The sequence below is a fragment of the Mobula birostris genome, chromosome 31, assembly GCF_030028105.1.
Source record: "Mobula birostris isolate sMobBir1 chromosome 31, sMobBir1.hap1, whole genome shotgun sequence".
In the NCBI taxonomy this organism is placed as follows: Eukaryota; Metazoa; Chordata; class Chondrichthyes; order Myliobatiformes; family Myliobatidae; genus Mobula; species Mobula birostris.
Window position 1 is genome coordinate 5,788,581 of NC_092400.1, and position 16,923 is coordinate 5,805,503.

At 41.4% G+C, this 16,923-nt stretch overlaps 1 protein-coding gene across 3 annotated transcripts in view; it reads right to left on the reverse strand.

The window, feature by feature from the left end:
* Positions 1-1,306: 1,306 nt before the first annotated feature.
* The window catches only part of c31h12orf43 (chromosome 31 C12orf43 homolog), a 35,112-nt gene continuing 19,495 nt past the window's right edge, over positions 1,307-16,923 (reverse strand). For 2 of the 3 annotated variants that reach the window (XM_072247498.1, XM_072247497.1), the window contains exon 6: positions 1,307-3,865. In XM_072247498.1, the coding sequence (XP_072103599.1) occupies positions 3,445-3,865 (421 nt within the window). In that variant the 3' untranslated portion in view covers positions 1,307-3,444. The remainder of the gene's footprint in view (positions 3,866-16,923) is intronic. The other variant, XM_072247499.1, reaches the window with a different exon arrangement.

Below are 16,923 nucleotides of genomic sequence, written 5' to 3' on the forward strand. Positions count from 1 at the left end.
GGATGTTGCCTGGATTGGGGAGCATGCCTTATGAGAATAGGTTGAGTGACTTGGCCTTTTCTTCTTGGAGTGACAGAGGATGAGAGGTGACCCGATAGAGGTGTATAAGAAGATGAGAGGCATTGATCGTGTGGATAGTCAGAGGCTTTTTCCCCGGCCTGAAATGGCTAACACACGAGGACAGAGTTTTAAGGTGCTTGGAAGTACGTACATAGAGTGGTGAGTGCATGGAATGGGCTGCTGGGGATGGTGGTGGAGGCGGATACAATAGCGTCTCTTAAGAGACTCCTGGATAGGTACATGGAGTTTAGAAAAATAAAGGGCTATGGATAACCCAAGGTAAGTATGTTTGGCACAGCATTGTGGACCAAAGAGCCTGTAGGTTTTCTATGAATGTAAGGACAGGGTGGAAGTTAGAGGCAAAGTTGATGAAATTAATGAGCTCAGCAATGGGTGCACGAAGCAGCACCAATGCAATCATCAATATAGCGCAGCAAGAGTTGGGGAGCATTACCAGCAGGTTTGGCACAAGGACAGTTCCGTGCAGCCAATGAAAAAGGAGGCACAGCTGGGCTCGATGTGGGTGCCCAGGGCTACATCTGGAGTTTGGAGAAAGTGGGAGGAGCCAAAAGATAAATTGTTAAGTGCGAGGACTAGTTCCACCAAACAGAGGGTGGTGGTGGTGGAGGGGAACTGTTCAGGTCTGTTTTTGAGAAAGAAGTGGAGTTTTAAGGCCCTCTTGATGGGGGATAGGAGTTTATTGGGACTGGACAGCCATGGTGAAAATGAGGTAATTAGGGTCAGGGAATTGAAAGTGGTTGAGGAGATTGTGAGCACATGAAGCATCACTGATTTAGATGGGAAGGATTGAACCAAGTGGGATAAAATAGAGTCAAGGCACGTGGAAACAAGTTCAGCGAGGCAGGAGTAAGCAGAAACCAAGGGCCTACCCAGACAGTCAGGTTTGTATATCTTGGGTAGGTGGTAGAAACAAGCAGTGTGGATATAAGGGAACTGAGAGGTTGGTGGCAGTGGAGATCTCCAAAGTTAATGAGGTTTGTGGATGGTGTTGGAGACAATATCCTGATGGTCCCAAGTAGGGTCCTTTTCAATGAGAAAGAGTCTGAGAGTTGCTACCTGATGTCAACAAGGTGGAGGTCAGCCCGCCATTTGTCTGAGGATTTGGTGTGAGGACGGGATTGCAGGTTGCAATTAACTAAATTACATTTCAGTATGTTCAACCAAGACAAAAGATATTTTCAAAGGAACAAAAATATAGTTAATTTTTACTTCATGAGGTTACAAAAGTTTACAACTGATAGTATATGTCCTCTTAAAGCTGTTCACATACCCCAAAGTTCTTTTTTTATAACACCTAGATGGCAACATTGGTGAATATCAGTACAGGGAAGATCAGATGCAGGGAATGGAGTAACATGGATCAGGTGCAGGCAGAAAACATTTAGTTTTAATTTGACATCGTGTTCAGTGCAGGCATCATGGATCAAAGTGCCTGTACAGTTCTATCAGACATAAATGATCATGAAATTTCTGTCACTACCTTTTGACAAAGATTTTCTCCCAATGAAAATAATTTACAGCTTCACTAAAATAGACCAAGTAAAATGATTTTAATCTCTTTAACCTAATTTTATCCCTAGAGAAATTTATGTACCAGGAATTTATCCAGGGGCTTTTTAATCTGAATTGCCAGAGAAATCCCTGCTCTAAATGAACGAATGTGTTGATGTCCTACTGTAATGGAAAGCATGATCAGCTAATTACACACACCAAATAACCCAGCCGGTCTGGACAAGGGACGAGTTTGCCCTTTACTTCTTAAAAAAAAACATTTCTTTGTTAAAAAGGTTCTTAAAGTGGAAAGCAAAACAGCAAGTAACTTTGACACATCTCATGCTACGGAATAACAGGAAATAATCATCCAATAAAGAACCTGAATCTACAGTAGCTTCAGATAATTTGTCAACAATTAGATATTAAAAACCTACTATTTCAGTAGTTGTAACCACCTGTAAGGAGAGAAAAATGAAACATCAGGTCAGCCATTACTTCATTGAATGGCAAGACCTGATCAATAGCCTAATCTGGCTCCTATGCAAATCCCTCTTTTGTGCAGCTCATTCTTCACATTGGTATGTTCCACACAAGCTTCCGTCCGTCCCTCTGTAGCAATAACCAAACCTCCAAAGAGCAGGTCATTAGACAATACAAGGACTGAACTCTAATTTCTCTATTCCAAGGATCCATTTAATTGTGAGAATGCAGAGTACATATATTATCAAGTTTTACTTTGTTGTTTGGTATGTTACGTGTTCTGCTGTGCACAATGGGCATGCTTGGTTGGTGCAGGAATGTATGGCGACATTTATGGGCTGCCCCAGCACGTCCTTGGGTGTGTTGCTTCTTAATACAAATAACATTTCACTGTACATTTGATAAATAAATCTAAAAATACAGTTTTGTCATTAAAATAAACAAAGGGAAAGCATCCACGTCTGACTGCTATCTACAGCTCTTGGCTGAGATGGACTATCACTCAAGTCTAGCACATACATAATTAGATATACATTTTATGTGGTTTCTGAACCTCATTGTCTGTCCTCACATGAAGATTTAATGCCTGGCCAAAGCACTGGGAAGGAGAGGCGTCAAAGGTATGTGTGATGAATAGCAAAGACTGTAGCATCATGTAGCACACTGATTCAAGCAATTTTTCACACAGCAACATATCTTGGGAATGAGAGCAGTTGGGCAAACCAGTTGAAGTTTTGTTCTTGCAATTTCCATGCCATCTGCACCATCCGATGTGTTGCTGCAAAGATATTGATTTTTTAAAAATAAAAGCATTGTTTTAAACCGATGATATATTGGGAAAGAAAGCAGAGCACTGGTGACGTGGCTGTAAACAAACTACCTAAGAATTAACAGCAAGACAACAAAATTAAAATAGACAAAGGTTCTTTGAGTCAGTATTTAAATCACAATAGTGTCAAAATAATTAAAAATGAAAGCAAAAGATACTCAAGATTCAAAAATAAACCAAAATAGCTACAGTTCAAATTTCAAACATAGATCAGACCAATTTGACACAGCAATGAATAAAGGAACCATTATCTTTTCAGGCAGATAATAGGAGATACATGGAACAACGAGCTCCAAAGTCACAGTTCTTTCAAGTGACAGTTCATTATACACAATTCAGTTGAATCAGTCCAAAAGATCTGCAATGAAAGACCTTTTCCCTAGGGCTAGACGGCAGGATGCAAAAAAGAAAAATCTTTGCTTTCTTTTCTCATTTGGAGATTCATATCATTTCAAAGTAATTAGCCAAAAAGTACACAAAAGAAAAGCTTCAAAAACATCACCTAGAGTAAGCACTGTCCTTTGAAATAGGTGAAGTCCCTCAATGAACGTGGTAAGCTGTCATAACCAATCTGCCACCACAACTCTTTCTTTCTTAAGAATTTTGGGTACAGGTTTGTCATTTTTTAGTTTCTTTCTTTTCTTCTTTCTTCTTTCAACATCAGCACCTTCTGCTTTGAAGAGGTGTCCTTGTCCCTTAAGAGTTTCATCAGGAAATTCAGTTTGTTTGTGTCCATTTTCTAGAATTTGCCACTTCTGTTTTGATTTTCTTTTTAAAACTTCTACCTCATCCCCTTTCCAATCGTTCTGACCTTCAACAGCCAGCTTTTTCTTTTTCTTTTGTCTTTCTTTGTGTTTGTCCTCAATAGGGCCCTCATCACAATTTGTCTCTGGCTGATTGCCGATAATGGAACTTTGCTGAAGCAAGTCATTGCCCGAAACCACTGCTTCCTTCAGTCGCTCCAATTCACTGTCTGAGTCACTGCAATATTAACCAGACCATGATTAGTGACATCCTGTACACACTTAGTTGCAAGAGAAAGATAATGAACCCAGAAAATGTAAATGTCACAGTTGCATATTCCCTATTCCTGGAAGTGATACCCTTGTTCCCATAATGGGTCCAATTCAACTCGGAACAAAGAATGGCTATTAACAATTGTTTTATGGACAAATAGGTATTAGGGTTAGAAGGAAAATAATCTTTAATACACAGTCTTTAACCGTTCAAATCTTTCACTAATGATTAAATGAAGTAGGATGCCCCATTCAAGTGTTCAATATGAATGGCTTATTTTGAATGTGGAAAGTCACTTTCATTTTGATTGGTTAGTTTAGAAACTACAGCTGCTTTTCCTATTGGTTAGGTGCCTGGTGTAGTTTCACACATCCTGGGTTTATAGAGAGCATGTGAAGGAGGTTCTTTCTCTCTCTTCCTTTAACGCAAGTGGTGCACGTGACCATTAGGAAGGTATGCTCTGCACACGCTTTTAGCCAAGTACGTTTGCTGAATACTCAGCCTTGTAGTTTCTGTAATTTGGGGAACATGAATGTTTGGTCAAATTTTTACTGTTTGCAAATAAATGATCAATATAATTATTCACAGTCAGTGTTTTCTGTCTCACTTGCCAGATTTGTAAACCTGATTCAACATTACATTTGGTGCTATGAGCCGGTGTGGCTTTTTGAGTAGAAATACCTTTCGTTAAAAGGTTATTTACAGGAGTCGACCCTCCATATGAGAAATGCAGAGTCCCAGGTTGGATAGATAATAGTCATAGCTTTGGAAGTCTCACTGACCTACTGACGGGTTATGGAATGCCAGCAGATCAGTTAGATTTCACTAGAGTTAACACAGGACATCACATTATTTCCATACTTAAATTGTTGGGTTTCCCAGGAGAAAGGATAGCCGGTGGGATACTTTCTGACTGTTTGCAACAATTGTAAGACATCAGTATAAAATGATGAGTCTTAAGAATGAATTGGAAAATCTCAGTTAGTGCTGTATTATTCTGAGAGAATCCCTATCGATGGCGCAGAGTGATGCTGCAAAGTTGGAGTTTAAGAATATGAAGATAGCTTGTCAGGTAATGAAGCTACAGCACTTAGACACTGCGTACCAAGCAGATTGGCAGCCCGACCCGGTCAAGGTGCAAGCCATGATGAGGTAGAGTGATGATCCTCTACTGTAGGGTTGGTGATGGGGATGTCTGGCTGAATGATGAAAATGAAGGGGAGGGTAGCGTGGACCCATTGGTTTAATCTTTGAAAAGATCACCCTTTCCCCTGCAAGTCTGAAGCAGTATGGCCCAAGCCAGCGATCGCGCGTTCCACGTGCGCCGTTGGGGGCATCATTTCATGGTTTCTTCCTCTGGGGGGGGGGGCAGACGAGGGGAAGAGGATCAGGAACGTGTGGGGAATGGTATAACGGGTCTCTTAGAGACAAGAGAGGTCAGAGAATTTTCCGCTAAGGATTTAGCTAGTCCAGGGGGCAGGTACAGACTAAAGCCTGTGAAGTCTTTGGCCACATGGTTACAGAGAATATGGGATGTGGAGGCTATCAGAGTGATCCAAATTAATAAAGAGATAGGTGCATTAGGAAGCCTACCATCCGAACATATGAGTAATAATGCCCTGAGAACACCGCTTGCTTCCCGAGCATAATGTATCACTATGGGTTGAGTAACAGCTACAGTTAAACCCCCAACTGGAATGGAGCACAATAAAAGGGGGCATGCCAATGGGCTCTTACCAGAGAATTATACTGCAATAGTGGTAGCGCACCAGAGGATATTGAATTAACTTCTGGAATGACAGGACACATGGATATGTGTATATGGATTTCAGCAAGGCATTTGATAAGGTACCCCTTATTGACAAAGTACGGAGGCATGGGATCAAAGAGGACATTGCTTTGTGGATCCAGAACTGGTTTGCCCACAGAACGCAAACAGTGGATGTAGATGGGTTATATCTTGCATGGAGGCTGGTGACCAGTGGTGTGCCTCAGGGATCTGTTCTGGGACCCCTACTCTTTGTGATTTTTATAAATGACCTGGATGAGGAAGTGGAGGGATGGGGTAAATTTGCTGATGACACAAAGGTTGGGGATGCTGTGGATAGTGTGGAGGGCTGTCAGAGGTTACAATGGGACATTGATAGGATGCAAAACTGGGCTGAGAAGTGGCAGATGGAGTTCAACCCAGGTAAGTGTGAGGTGGTTCATTTTGGTAGGTCAAATATGATAGCAGAATATAGTATTAATGGTATGACTCTTGGCAGTATGGAGGATCAGAGGAATCTTGGGGTCCTAGTCCATAGGACACTCAAAGCTGCTACGCAGATTGATTCTGGTTAAAAAGGCATATGGTGTATTGGCCTTAATCAATCGTGGGATTGAGTTTAAGAGCCGAGAATGTTGCAGCTATATAGGACCCTGGTCAGACCCCACTTGGGAGTACAGTGCTCAATTCTGGTCACTTCACCATAGGAAGGATGTGGAAACCACAGAAAGGGTGCAGAGGAGATTTACAAGGACGTTGCCTGGGTTGGGAACATGCCTTATGAGAATAGGTTGAGTGAACTCGGCCTTTTCTTCTTGTAGCAACGGAGGATGAGAGGTGACTTGATAGAGGTATACAAGATAATAGGAGGCATTGACTGTGTGGATAGTCAGAGGCTTTCCTCCCCCCCCACCCACCCCCCCCCAGGCTGAAATGGCTAGCAGGAGAGGGCATAGTTTTAAGGTGCTTGGAAGTAGGTACAGAGGAGATGTCAGGGGTAAGTTGTTGTTTATTTTTAAAAAAACACGCAGAGTGGTGAGTGTGTGGAATGGGCTGCTGGCGGCAGTGGTGGAGGCGGAAATGATAGGGTATTTTCAGAGACTCCTGGATGGCTACATGGAGCTTAGAAAAAGAGGGCTATGGGTAAAGCTTAGGTAGTTCTAAGGTAGGGACATGTTCGGCATAGCTTTGTGGGCCAAAGGGCCTGTATTGTGCTGTATGTTTTCTATGTTTCTATGGTAAAAAGGGTAGTGCTGTCTTTAATAGCACCAGCTTTTGGTCATCCTACAAGTAGTGATTCAATTATTGCAGGGTTTAGAGCAGTGACTCCTAACAGGAATAGTTATGTTAGTTATGTGTCCTAAGGGGGCATGAGGGGAAAGGAAATAGAAGTCTTCTGGGGGGGGGGGGTGGTAAGCAGCATGACACCAGACAGATCATTGAAAGAAGTGCCTGCTCTACAAAAAAAAAGTATGCTCAACAGTTTCCCTTGACTCATGGCATGGAGCAAATTCATGCAATTTAACATTTGGGAACTCAAGCACACCACTCTCAATTTTCTCTACAGATCTATGGAAAACAGGTTGCACAACAATACAGTGCTGGCCAAAACCAAATGGTGAAATAGAGTCAGTGAACTTGCCGACCAAGGATTCCTCTTGAGGTGTTCAAAGCGACTGCAGCTTCATATGTGTGGTCAAGGGACATCTTTGGGGATAATGAAACCTTATGTAATTGGTCAACTGCGCTAGCTGGAATAGCGTAAAGGTAGCAAGTCGAACACCAGCTTTATCCTGACCAACATTCAGATTCCCATCTGAATCCTTGACATTGTAATTTCGCTGTTGTGATCGTCTTCATCTTTGCCTCGCGGTTCCTTTGCATGCCATCTGCATTCGACCCGCGTCAACTAGTTACCGTCATCAACATCCGATTAGCATTCCCAGTTTGTGTTAATCTTTAATTTAGCCCCATTAATGATGGATAAATATGTATGGCATGATTTCTATGAGTCTGAAGGCGGTGAAGCCTTAAATTCTAATTCTGCTAAGAAACAGAAACTATAGAAAGTGCACCAATATAATGTTACATAACTGAAGCATTGCTTTATTCCGTTCTCATCAGATCAGTGATGCCACGTCTTATTTGTAATACTGTACTATCTAATGAAGCCATGAAACCATCAAGATTGCAGTACTCTGAAAAGGCTACTTACAGTATTACTCAGTTCCAGAAAATAAAACACTCGAGTTGTTTGCCTAGAAAGCTAAAAATTACCTTGACAGGGGTTCATTGCTTCTTATAACGTTTCCAAAACGATAGCAAAGTGTGGAAAATCTCATAAATGGTGAAAGATTAATAACGTCTGCTGTATCAGAAGTGCTCACCATTGTTCTTAAAATGGATACCAGTATTTTAAAATCAATTCCTCTGAGTAATAACTCCGTAGCTAGTCATATTGGCAAAATGAGTAAAGACAATGAGCTATGCAGAGCTACAGAAAAAAAACAGAATTTTTGGATACAACTGGATGAGTCAACTGTGCAAGATAACAAGGCATTGCTAATGATATTTGTACGGTTTTCAAAAATGGAAAAGTTTATGAAGCGATTCTCTTTTGTAAAAAGAGAAAAATATCAACAGAGGATCACCCTATTGCGAGCCCAAATGTATATTGAGGATAAAAATATTCTGATTAGGAACATTACTTTTTGTGCAACAGATGAAGCACCATATGAAAGGTTGAATTTTTGCTTAGAAAACAAGATTGAACTTCTACATGGAGATGAGGCATACCTAGCTAACCTGCATGACAAAATGAACATTCTAAATATGAAACTGCAGGGTGAGAATTTCAATTTAATCCAGACAAAAAGTACAATGTCCATTTTTATAGGAAAATAGCAAATATACAAGAAAAACATAGGGTGAAGAATGTTCTCACAGCTTCCCTGCATGGAAAGTATGGAACTCTTTCACAGACAGTGGTTTGCAAGAGTACTGCTTATACCTGCAGTCACTAAAGAAGAATTTTCAGAATCGATTCAAGGATTTGAATGCTCTGGAAATTCCAGACTGTGTAATTAACCCATTTCTTTGCAAGGTGGAAGAACAGGAAGAGAGCTTGCAAGAAATTCTGAGCGATGAAGAAAAAAAATGCTTTTCAAAAAAATGTCAGCTTTTGTAGTATGTGGCTACACTGTCGTATAAAGTTTCCTGGTCTTTGGAGAAGAGCCAAACTGCTCTTCATTGCATTTTCATCCTCCTACCTTGTTGAAAGAGGCCTTAGTGCAATGAGCCACATACTCAAAAAAAAAACAAAAACCGCTTGGACGTTATTACGCATGGGTACTCAAGGTATTTACTGTCACAACTTGAACCAGATATTTCAACTCTAGTCAAAAACCATCAAGCTCAAGGATCACACTATTCAGCGTACAAGTACTGCGTAAGCTATATTTAACAACAAATAAAAATTTAAAGCAGAACCATTTCTCTTATGTTAGCATATGGTAGACATGCTTTTTACGGGAAGTGGGGATATTCCGCTTATTCCGTTAAGAAATATTTTTAACATTGCTCAGAGCTGGGGTCTTGGTGGAGCAGGTAAATTGGGCTCCCACCCCCACCCTCTATGCAATGCGTTGGAAATACTGGCAAGGGAAACAAGAGGGGGAGACTTTTGAGTGGGAAGAGTCATTCTCTCAGTACTCTCCTGACAAGGATTCCTTTTGTCCTCTGCCAGATTCCTCACATTTTATTCAGGATTCCCTACAAAGTCTAACGCTCAACAGAATCAGGGGCGAGAGGAGGCTAGTACATTCATACCTCATTGTTGTAGGGAGAAGGTCATTCAATCTGCATTCCCTGTAAATAAGAGTGTGAATGATTTGAATGTGGAGAAATTGGAGGTGTGGTCACATGCGTGTGCACATGTACTTAGCCTTTAAGAGACTCTGAAGGTGCTGGGCCTTTTTTTGCTCAGTTCTCTGATAACAGTTAATTTCCCACAAACAAACAGCATGCTAAGTTGTTGCCATTCCATACAAAGTTAAGAAAAGGAGTACAGCCTGGGCTTAGTGTTTTATGTTCTAATCAGTTACTTTATTTCTTGTGATTGTTTAGTCTGTGACATGCTTATTGTGTCTTAATCTACTACTTTGTTATTCGTTTCCCCATGCAATTTGCTTTAGGGATGACTCACTTTTCATTCTGGCCGTATGAAATTTGAGTTGATGGGGTAGAAATTTTATTCAGGATATGAAATGCCCACATTTCAGAGGGAATGAGGTTTTGCGGAGCAATTCGAGTAGTTCTGTTTTTGTGTTTTCTAAACATCCAGCAACTAATCAGGAGTAAGTGCACTTGTATCGCCCTGTATACAGGACAGTAAAGTGGTGGATGCTAACTTGTGGTGAGAGATCCTGTGATACAGTCCCAGGGATGACGTTTGAAGTTGTACACTGGACCAACGGTTCAGATTGCTGAATTTATACGAGTACTCCTTACTACATCACGGAAGGGAGGCCACAGATATCAATCCCTTTGATGACGAAGAAAAGACTGTTAGGAGAAATTATCTGGCTTCTCATAATTTGGCATTCTGTTTTGGGGAGCTGGGAGGAGATGGTCTATTCGAGCCTACCTCAACCCAGAGTAAGGTAACAGCCTTAAGGGGCTTAAGCCTTAATAACCTCAGTGGAGCAAGTACTTTAAGAGCTGGCATTTTCCCCAAGTATTGTTTGTTGAAATAGAAAGGTACTGATTCTTAGTGACTTCCCCACCAAAGAGGAATGTTGAGTACCGGTACTAGGTGAAAGGTGAATGGCAACTGTGAGCAGGAACAGTATCCTGGGATGGCTGGTGTCTATGCCAAATGGCATTGTGAAGCTGAGATCTTGTTAGATGCTGAACAGCACTCACTGGGTATGCAATTTGTAAGCCTACCTGTGGGCTCCACAGAGTGATGTAGTTGATAGGTGCTGCCGTATATATAATACCCCTATGCCTGGATGAGCACCTTGCCCATGCTGGTCAGTAAGAGGGCCATTACAAAATGAAAGAAGGCTTTGAATGATAGCCTTTCTCAGCATGATGCAGGCAGACTGTCCCGAGAACTGATTTCAATGACCTTAGATTACTTGCTCACAAAGGAAGGTCGCACCTGTACCGTTATTGGTCAAGAATGCTGCACCTACATTCCTGACGGTTCAGGTAAAAATCACTCACCTGGTTGATCACATCTCAGAGTTAGTGTACAAGATTAAGTGGAGGTGGGGTGGGGAAAAGAAACAGCTCATTGGCCATTACAGTCTTGGGTGGGGCTACTGGCCTTTGGGGCACAGGGAGAAAGGTGGACTACTGTAATGTACTTGGGGTGACTGTTGGGTTACAGTACTGGGTATTGTACTTTGTGTTTTATATGTAGCTTACTTGGGAGTTCACAAAAGTCATACTAGTCTGAAGGTTGGCTCATCACATTTGCAACTTTCGAGGGGTGGAATGTCCTGTGGGGAGCATAGCTTACTCTGATTATCGAACGTCACTTCCATCGTGATTGGTTAGTTCAGAAAATGCAGTTGCCTTTCCCCAGTGGATAGCTGGCTGGTGTACAGTTTCAAATATCCTGGGTATATAGAGCACATGTGGGAGGTTCTATCTGACTGACAGTGAGCAATCCTGAGTTGTTGTGGAGGAGATGGGGAAAGACCGTTACCACCTGGTAGAAGATGTCTGCAGTACTACAGTAATCCACAAACCCATCCTGCTGGTCTTCCAATAGTCTGCTAGATCCTTAAAAATACCACCAAACCCACTGCAACCGGCAAATCCATTCTCACACAGAACTCCAAACAACCAACACAACTGCTCTAGCCACTCATTCCCACTGAGGCAATTCCCACTCATACTGCCTCTGCAGCATAGAGCTGCACAATTGGCTGACAAATCACCCGATTCCCCTCACACTCATTTCTGAAATTCTGCTACAAGGTTTGGGAAGATTAGCCCACTTCAAAAACTGTTTAAAAAACTCAGTATCTATTTTTGTAAAGTTGAAAATTCATGAGTCAGCTTGTTTGTATGTGGGGCAATCCATAAGTTAGGCTTTGTAACCAGGAGAGGGCCTGTATACTTGCTACTTAGTTCAAAAACTAATTGCTCCAAGCACAATATAGTGTCTAACAGCTACACAAGTGCACGCAATTGATGCCCTAAATAAACAAAGAGAATCCCAGTTATTTTCTCAATTACTTTTTGTTCTTTAAGAGTTGTCCCAAATAAGCAGTTGTCCTGATTAACCGATGGCCTATTTAACCAGAATTCACTGTAATTCAGAAAGCCACTTCCTTCTGTTTCTTCAAAACGGCATTGTTCAATCACAGTGTAGTTACTTCAGCTGGGAAGGAACAGGAAGACTCTGTTTTGATCCGCACACATCAGCAGTTTAATGTACTATATCATTCATTATTTAGATTGCAAGCACTATGTGCAAAGACCCAGATAAATTTCAATCACGGTGCTATCACAAACATTCACACCTGGTTTGAATCTGTGATTTATAGTATCAGATTGGAAGCTATCATGCCACTGCCCTCAATGTAATTACATCATTAACGTAGTTCTTACTCTGAAAACCTATACAGCACTTCCACTGTGAAAGCAAACATTGGTCAGAAACTAGGAATAGCAATGACTGCCAGTGCAGTGAATATTGCCATCTATGTGTGAAGAACTCCCAATGCAGCTAGTTTCAGCAGATACAGAAAAAGCTTCTATGTCACTTCTAAAGCAGAAAAAAAAACACCCCGAGCCACTTTATTGGAGCATTAATTAACAAAATATACACCAAGACACAAATAGACAATTGGAAAAAAGCTAAAGGCAGTTCTGCCGAAGGATCTTGGCCCAGAACATCGACTGTACTCTTTTCCATAGGTTCTGCCTGGACTGACATGTCAGAACAGGAATTGGAATTAAAATATTTGGCCACCAGGAAGTTCCACTTTTGACAGATGGAGCGGAAGTGCTCGATGAAGCAGCCCCACAACTGACAATGGATCTCAACAATGCAGAGGTGGCCACACTGGGAGTACCAGACACCATAGACTACCCCAGCAGATTAGCAAAAATTAGCAGGTGAAGTGTTGTTACACTTGGAAGAACTGTTTGGGTCTCTGAATGGAGGCGAGGGAGGATGTTAAATGCCAGGAGGGATACTAGTAGGGGAGGGACGAATGGACAAGGTAATCACAGAAAGAGTGGTCACTGCTGAAAGCAGTGTTGGGGGGAGGGGGGGGAGAAGGGAAAAAAAGTAAACACTTTAGTGGTAGGATACCTTTGGAAGTTGTGGAGGATCATGGGGTGGGAGGCAAGTACAAAATGAACTCCATTATTGTTAAGGCAGTGGGAAGATGGGTTGAGCATAGATGTTCAGGAACGAGAGAGCAGCATCATCGTGAAGGAAGGGAAATCCCGTTCTTTAAAGGAGAAGGACATCACTGATGTCCTGGAGTGGAAAGACACATCCTGAGAACACATGCAGCTGAGGTAAAGGAACTGAGAAAAGGGAATGGCAGTTTTACAGGAGGCAGAGTCAGAAGAGAGAGTCAAGATAATTACAATTGGTAGACTTATCAAAGATGTTGGTTGACAGCATCTCCGGAGATGGAGACAAGAGAGATTGAGAAAGGGGAGGGAAGGGTTTGAAATGGACCAAGTGAATTTAAAGACAGGGTGGAGGTTAGAGGCAAAGCTGATGAAACTCACGAGCTCAGTATGGGTGCATGAAACAGCAACGATGCAATCCACAACATTACAATGGAAGAGTTGGGAAGCATTACTGGGTAAGGCTTGGAACAAGAACTATTCTGTGCAGCCAATGAAGTAGCCATGGGCACCTGCATAGCCAGGACTCATGTGGGTGCCCATGGCTACCCCTAGAGCCTGGAGAAAGTAGGAGCCAAAGTAAAAGTTGCTGAGGTTATATTACTGACGCTTCTGTAGCAAAGCAACATTTCAGTTTTAATTGCTATTGCTACCACTCAGTTCTTTGTTTCAAAACATTAAGCAAAACTGGCACCAAATAGAGTAACAGAACTTAATGTGCACATTAAGGAGACATTACCTTACAGTTACCAGGTAGATGCTTCCCTGGTATCATGGATTCTTGATTACCTGACTGGCAGATTACAGTACGTGTGCTTGCAACACTGTGTCTGACAAGAGTGATCAGCAGCACTGGGGCTCCACAGGGGACTGTCTTGTCTCCCTTTCTCTTCACCAGAGAAACTACTGCACAGAGTCTTGTCATCTTCAGAAGTTTTCGGATGACTCTGCCATAGTTGGATGCATCAGCAAGGGAGATGAGGCTGAGTACAGGGCTACGGTAGGAAACTTTGTCACATGGTGTGAGCAGAATTATCTGCAGCTTAATGTGAAAAAGACTAAGGAGCTGGTGGTAGACCTGAGGAGATCTAAGGTACCGGTGACCCCTGTTTCCATCCAGGGGATCAGTGTGGACATGGTGGAGGATTACAAATACCTGGGGATACGAATTGACAATAAACTGGACTGGTCAAAGAACACTGAGGCTGTCTACAAGAAGGGTCAGAGCCGTCTCTATTTCCTGAGGAGACTGAGGTCCTTTAACATCTGCCAGACGATGCTGACGATGTTCTACAAGTTTGTGGTGGCCAGTGCTATCATGTCTGCTGTTGTGTACTGGGGCAGCAGGCTGACGGTAACAGACACCAACAGAATCAACAAACTCATCCATAAGGCCAGTGATGTTGTGGGGATGGAACTGGACTCTCACGGTGGTATCTGAAAAGAGGATGCTGTCTAAGTTGCATGCCATCTTGGTCAATGTCTCCCATCTACTACACAATGTACTGGGTGGGCACAGGAGTACATTCAGCCAGAGACTCATTCCACCAAGATGCAGCACAGAGCGTCATAGGAAGCCATTCCTGCCTGTGGCCATCAAACTTTACAACTCCTCCCTTGGAGGGTCAGACACCCTGAGCCAATAGGCTGGTTCTGGACTTATTTCATAATTTACTGGCATAATTTACATATTACTATTTAACTATTATGGTTCTATTACTATTTATTATTTATGGTGCAACTGTAAGGAAAACCAATTTCCCCCGGGATCAATAAAGTATGACTATTACTATAAAACATTCCAATTTTATTCCATCTATCTGAACTTTCAGATGTACTGCTGTCTTTTGTTCATCTACTGCCAAAACATTATTGTTCACAGAATACTTATCTTTAGGAATCTTTAGCAAAGCATACGGTAATGGAAATCCAACAGCAAATTTAAAAACTGATCAGTTTTATTAATAGATATTTTGAATGAACTTAAAACTAATGTTTTGACAAAAATAACATTATTTACATTCCCAGGAGCCTGTGGAGAATGCACAAGTCTAATTATTAGTAAGATAAACTCAAGCAAGGAGATTATTCATGTAGCCACTCACTATTTGTTTCAATGAAAACTAAGCCTAATTTTTTTAAAAATAGAATTTGGGAGTTGTTCTTAAGGCCAGAATTTATTGCCCATCTCCAGTTTCCCCATGAGAGAGTAACAAGCTGCATTATTGGACTTCTGCAATCTTTCTGGTCAAAGTTCTACCTCAGTGTAATAGAGTATGGAGTTCCAGGATTGAGATCGAGTGGTGATCAAGGTTTAGCAACATATTACCATAATCAGTGTTATTATTAACCCTAGGATTTTGCGAGAGGTTGCTATGGGTTCTGTGAGAGATTGTGGTTAAAAGAAAACATTGTTTTTTGAACTTTACGCAACACACAATGCTACCTCTGGCAGTGGTGGGCATTGATCAAACAGCCTCGTTAGCAATCGCATTAGAGGTCTCTCAGCCCAGTGTGGTAGAACCCTGTTTATCTGATTGAGTTCATTCTCAGTTTTGAAATGAGAGATGGGGAGGCCGTTGATAATTGGTGAGTGCTATATTGCACGGAGGGGAGGATGAGGAACTGACCAGGAGATTGAAGTACATTTTCTAAGCATTGAATTGACTCTCCCAGTTTGGACTGTGATGTCAGCCTCTCCCTCCTGAATCATCTCCCTAACTTCCCCTTACGCACTGCCAACCGACTTATGGGAGCAAACAAACTGAACCAGCGCAGTAGAAAATTGGAGGGAAATTCTCATTCTGAAGGAATTCACCACCCCCATGCTGTGACTCAGCTACTGGCCTGCTGCTTTGCTGTTGTTGTAAGCGTTGCAAAAAGCAAATTGTATTGGTTAGAAGTAAAATGTGCTAAGTTTTCATAATTTTTTGCGGTTTTCTCATTTAGTTATTTATCGTGCCATTCTTTTTTATATTTTATTAACATGTGTTTTACAGACATGTCTGACTGTCCAAACTTCTGAGTCATTTCACTGCACTAGTACAACAACGGACATAAAAAAAAGTCGTCTTTACAATAAAAGCTACTTATCAATGGGTTTTACGTGGACTGGTGATCCAAGTTGTCCTATCCAATGTGCCTAGTCTGTGGCAAACAGCTTACAAATGCAGTAATGGCACCAGCAAAATTGAAAAGACACTTAACTACAAATCACAGCCATATGACATGTAAAATTGCTGATTATTTTAAATGACTATTGGAATCTCAAAACAAACAGAGTAAAGCTTTTGTCAATGAAATCACAGTCAGTAAAAAGATTCAGGAAGCAACTTATTTAGTAGCTGAACTTATTATCCAGAACGGGAAAAGTCACAGTGGCAAGAACACAATGCCAGCATATAAAATTATAGTGGGTAAAATGTAGGACAAGATGCCATATAAGAAATTGAAAAGTTTTCACTCTCAAAAGTACGATAAGTCAATGTATTGATGACACATGACATGATGCTGAAGAGGTGTTGTGTGATAAAATGAAAACCAACAGCTTCTCTATCCAGGGTGATGAGGTGACATTTATTGGTAAAGTCTGTTATGTTGTAGCATTTGAGAGATTTGTAGATTTTAGTGAAATTCAAGAAGGCCTTTTCTGTTGCAAAGAGCTGCCCGACATATGCAAAGGCCAAGATATATTTAATGTTTTGTCTTCATATCTGGAAACAAAAGGTCTGTCTTGGAGGAACTGTGTTAGCAACTGTGTTGCTTTGGCTTATGGCTTTTATTAACTTTACTATTCAACATTCTCAATAAATTTTCGTGTTGTAAATAGCATTAGCTAAAATCAATTTACAACCTTCATTTATATTAA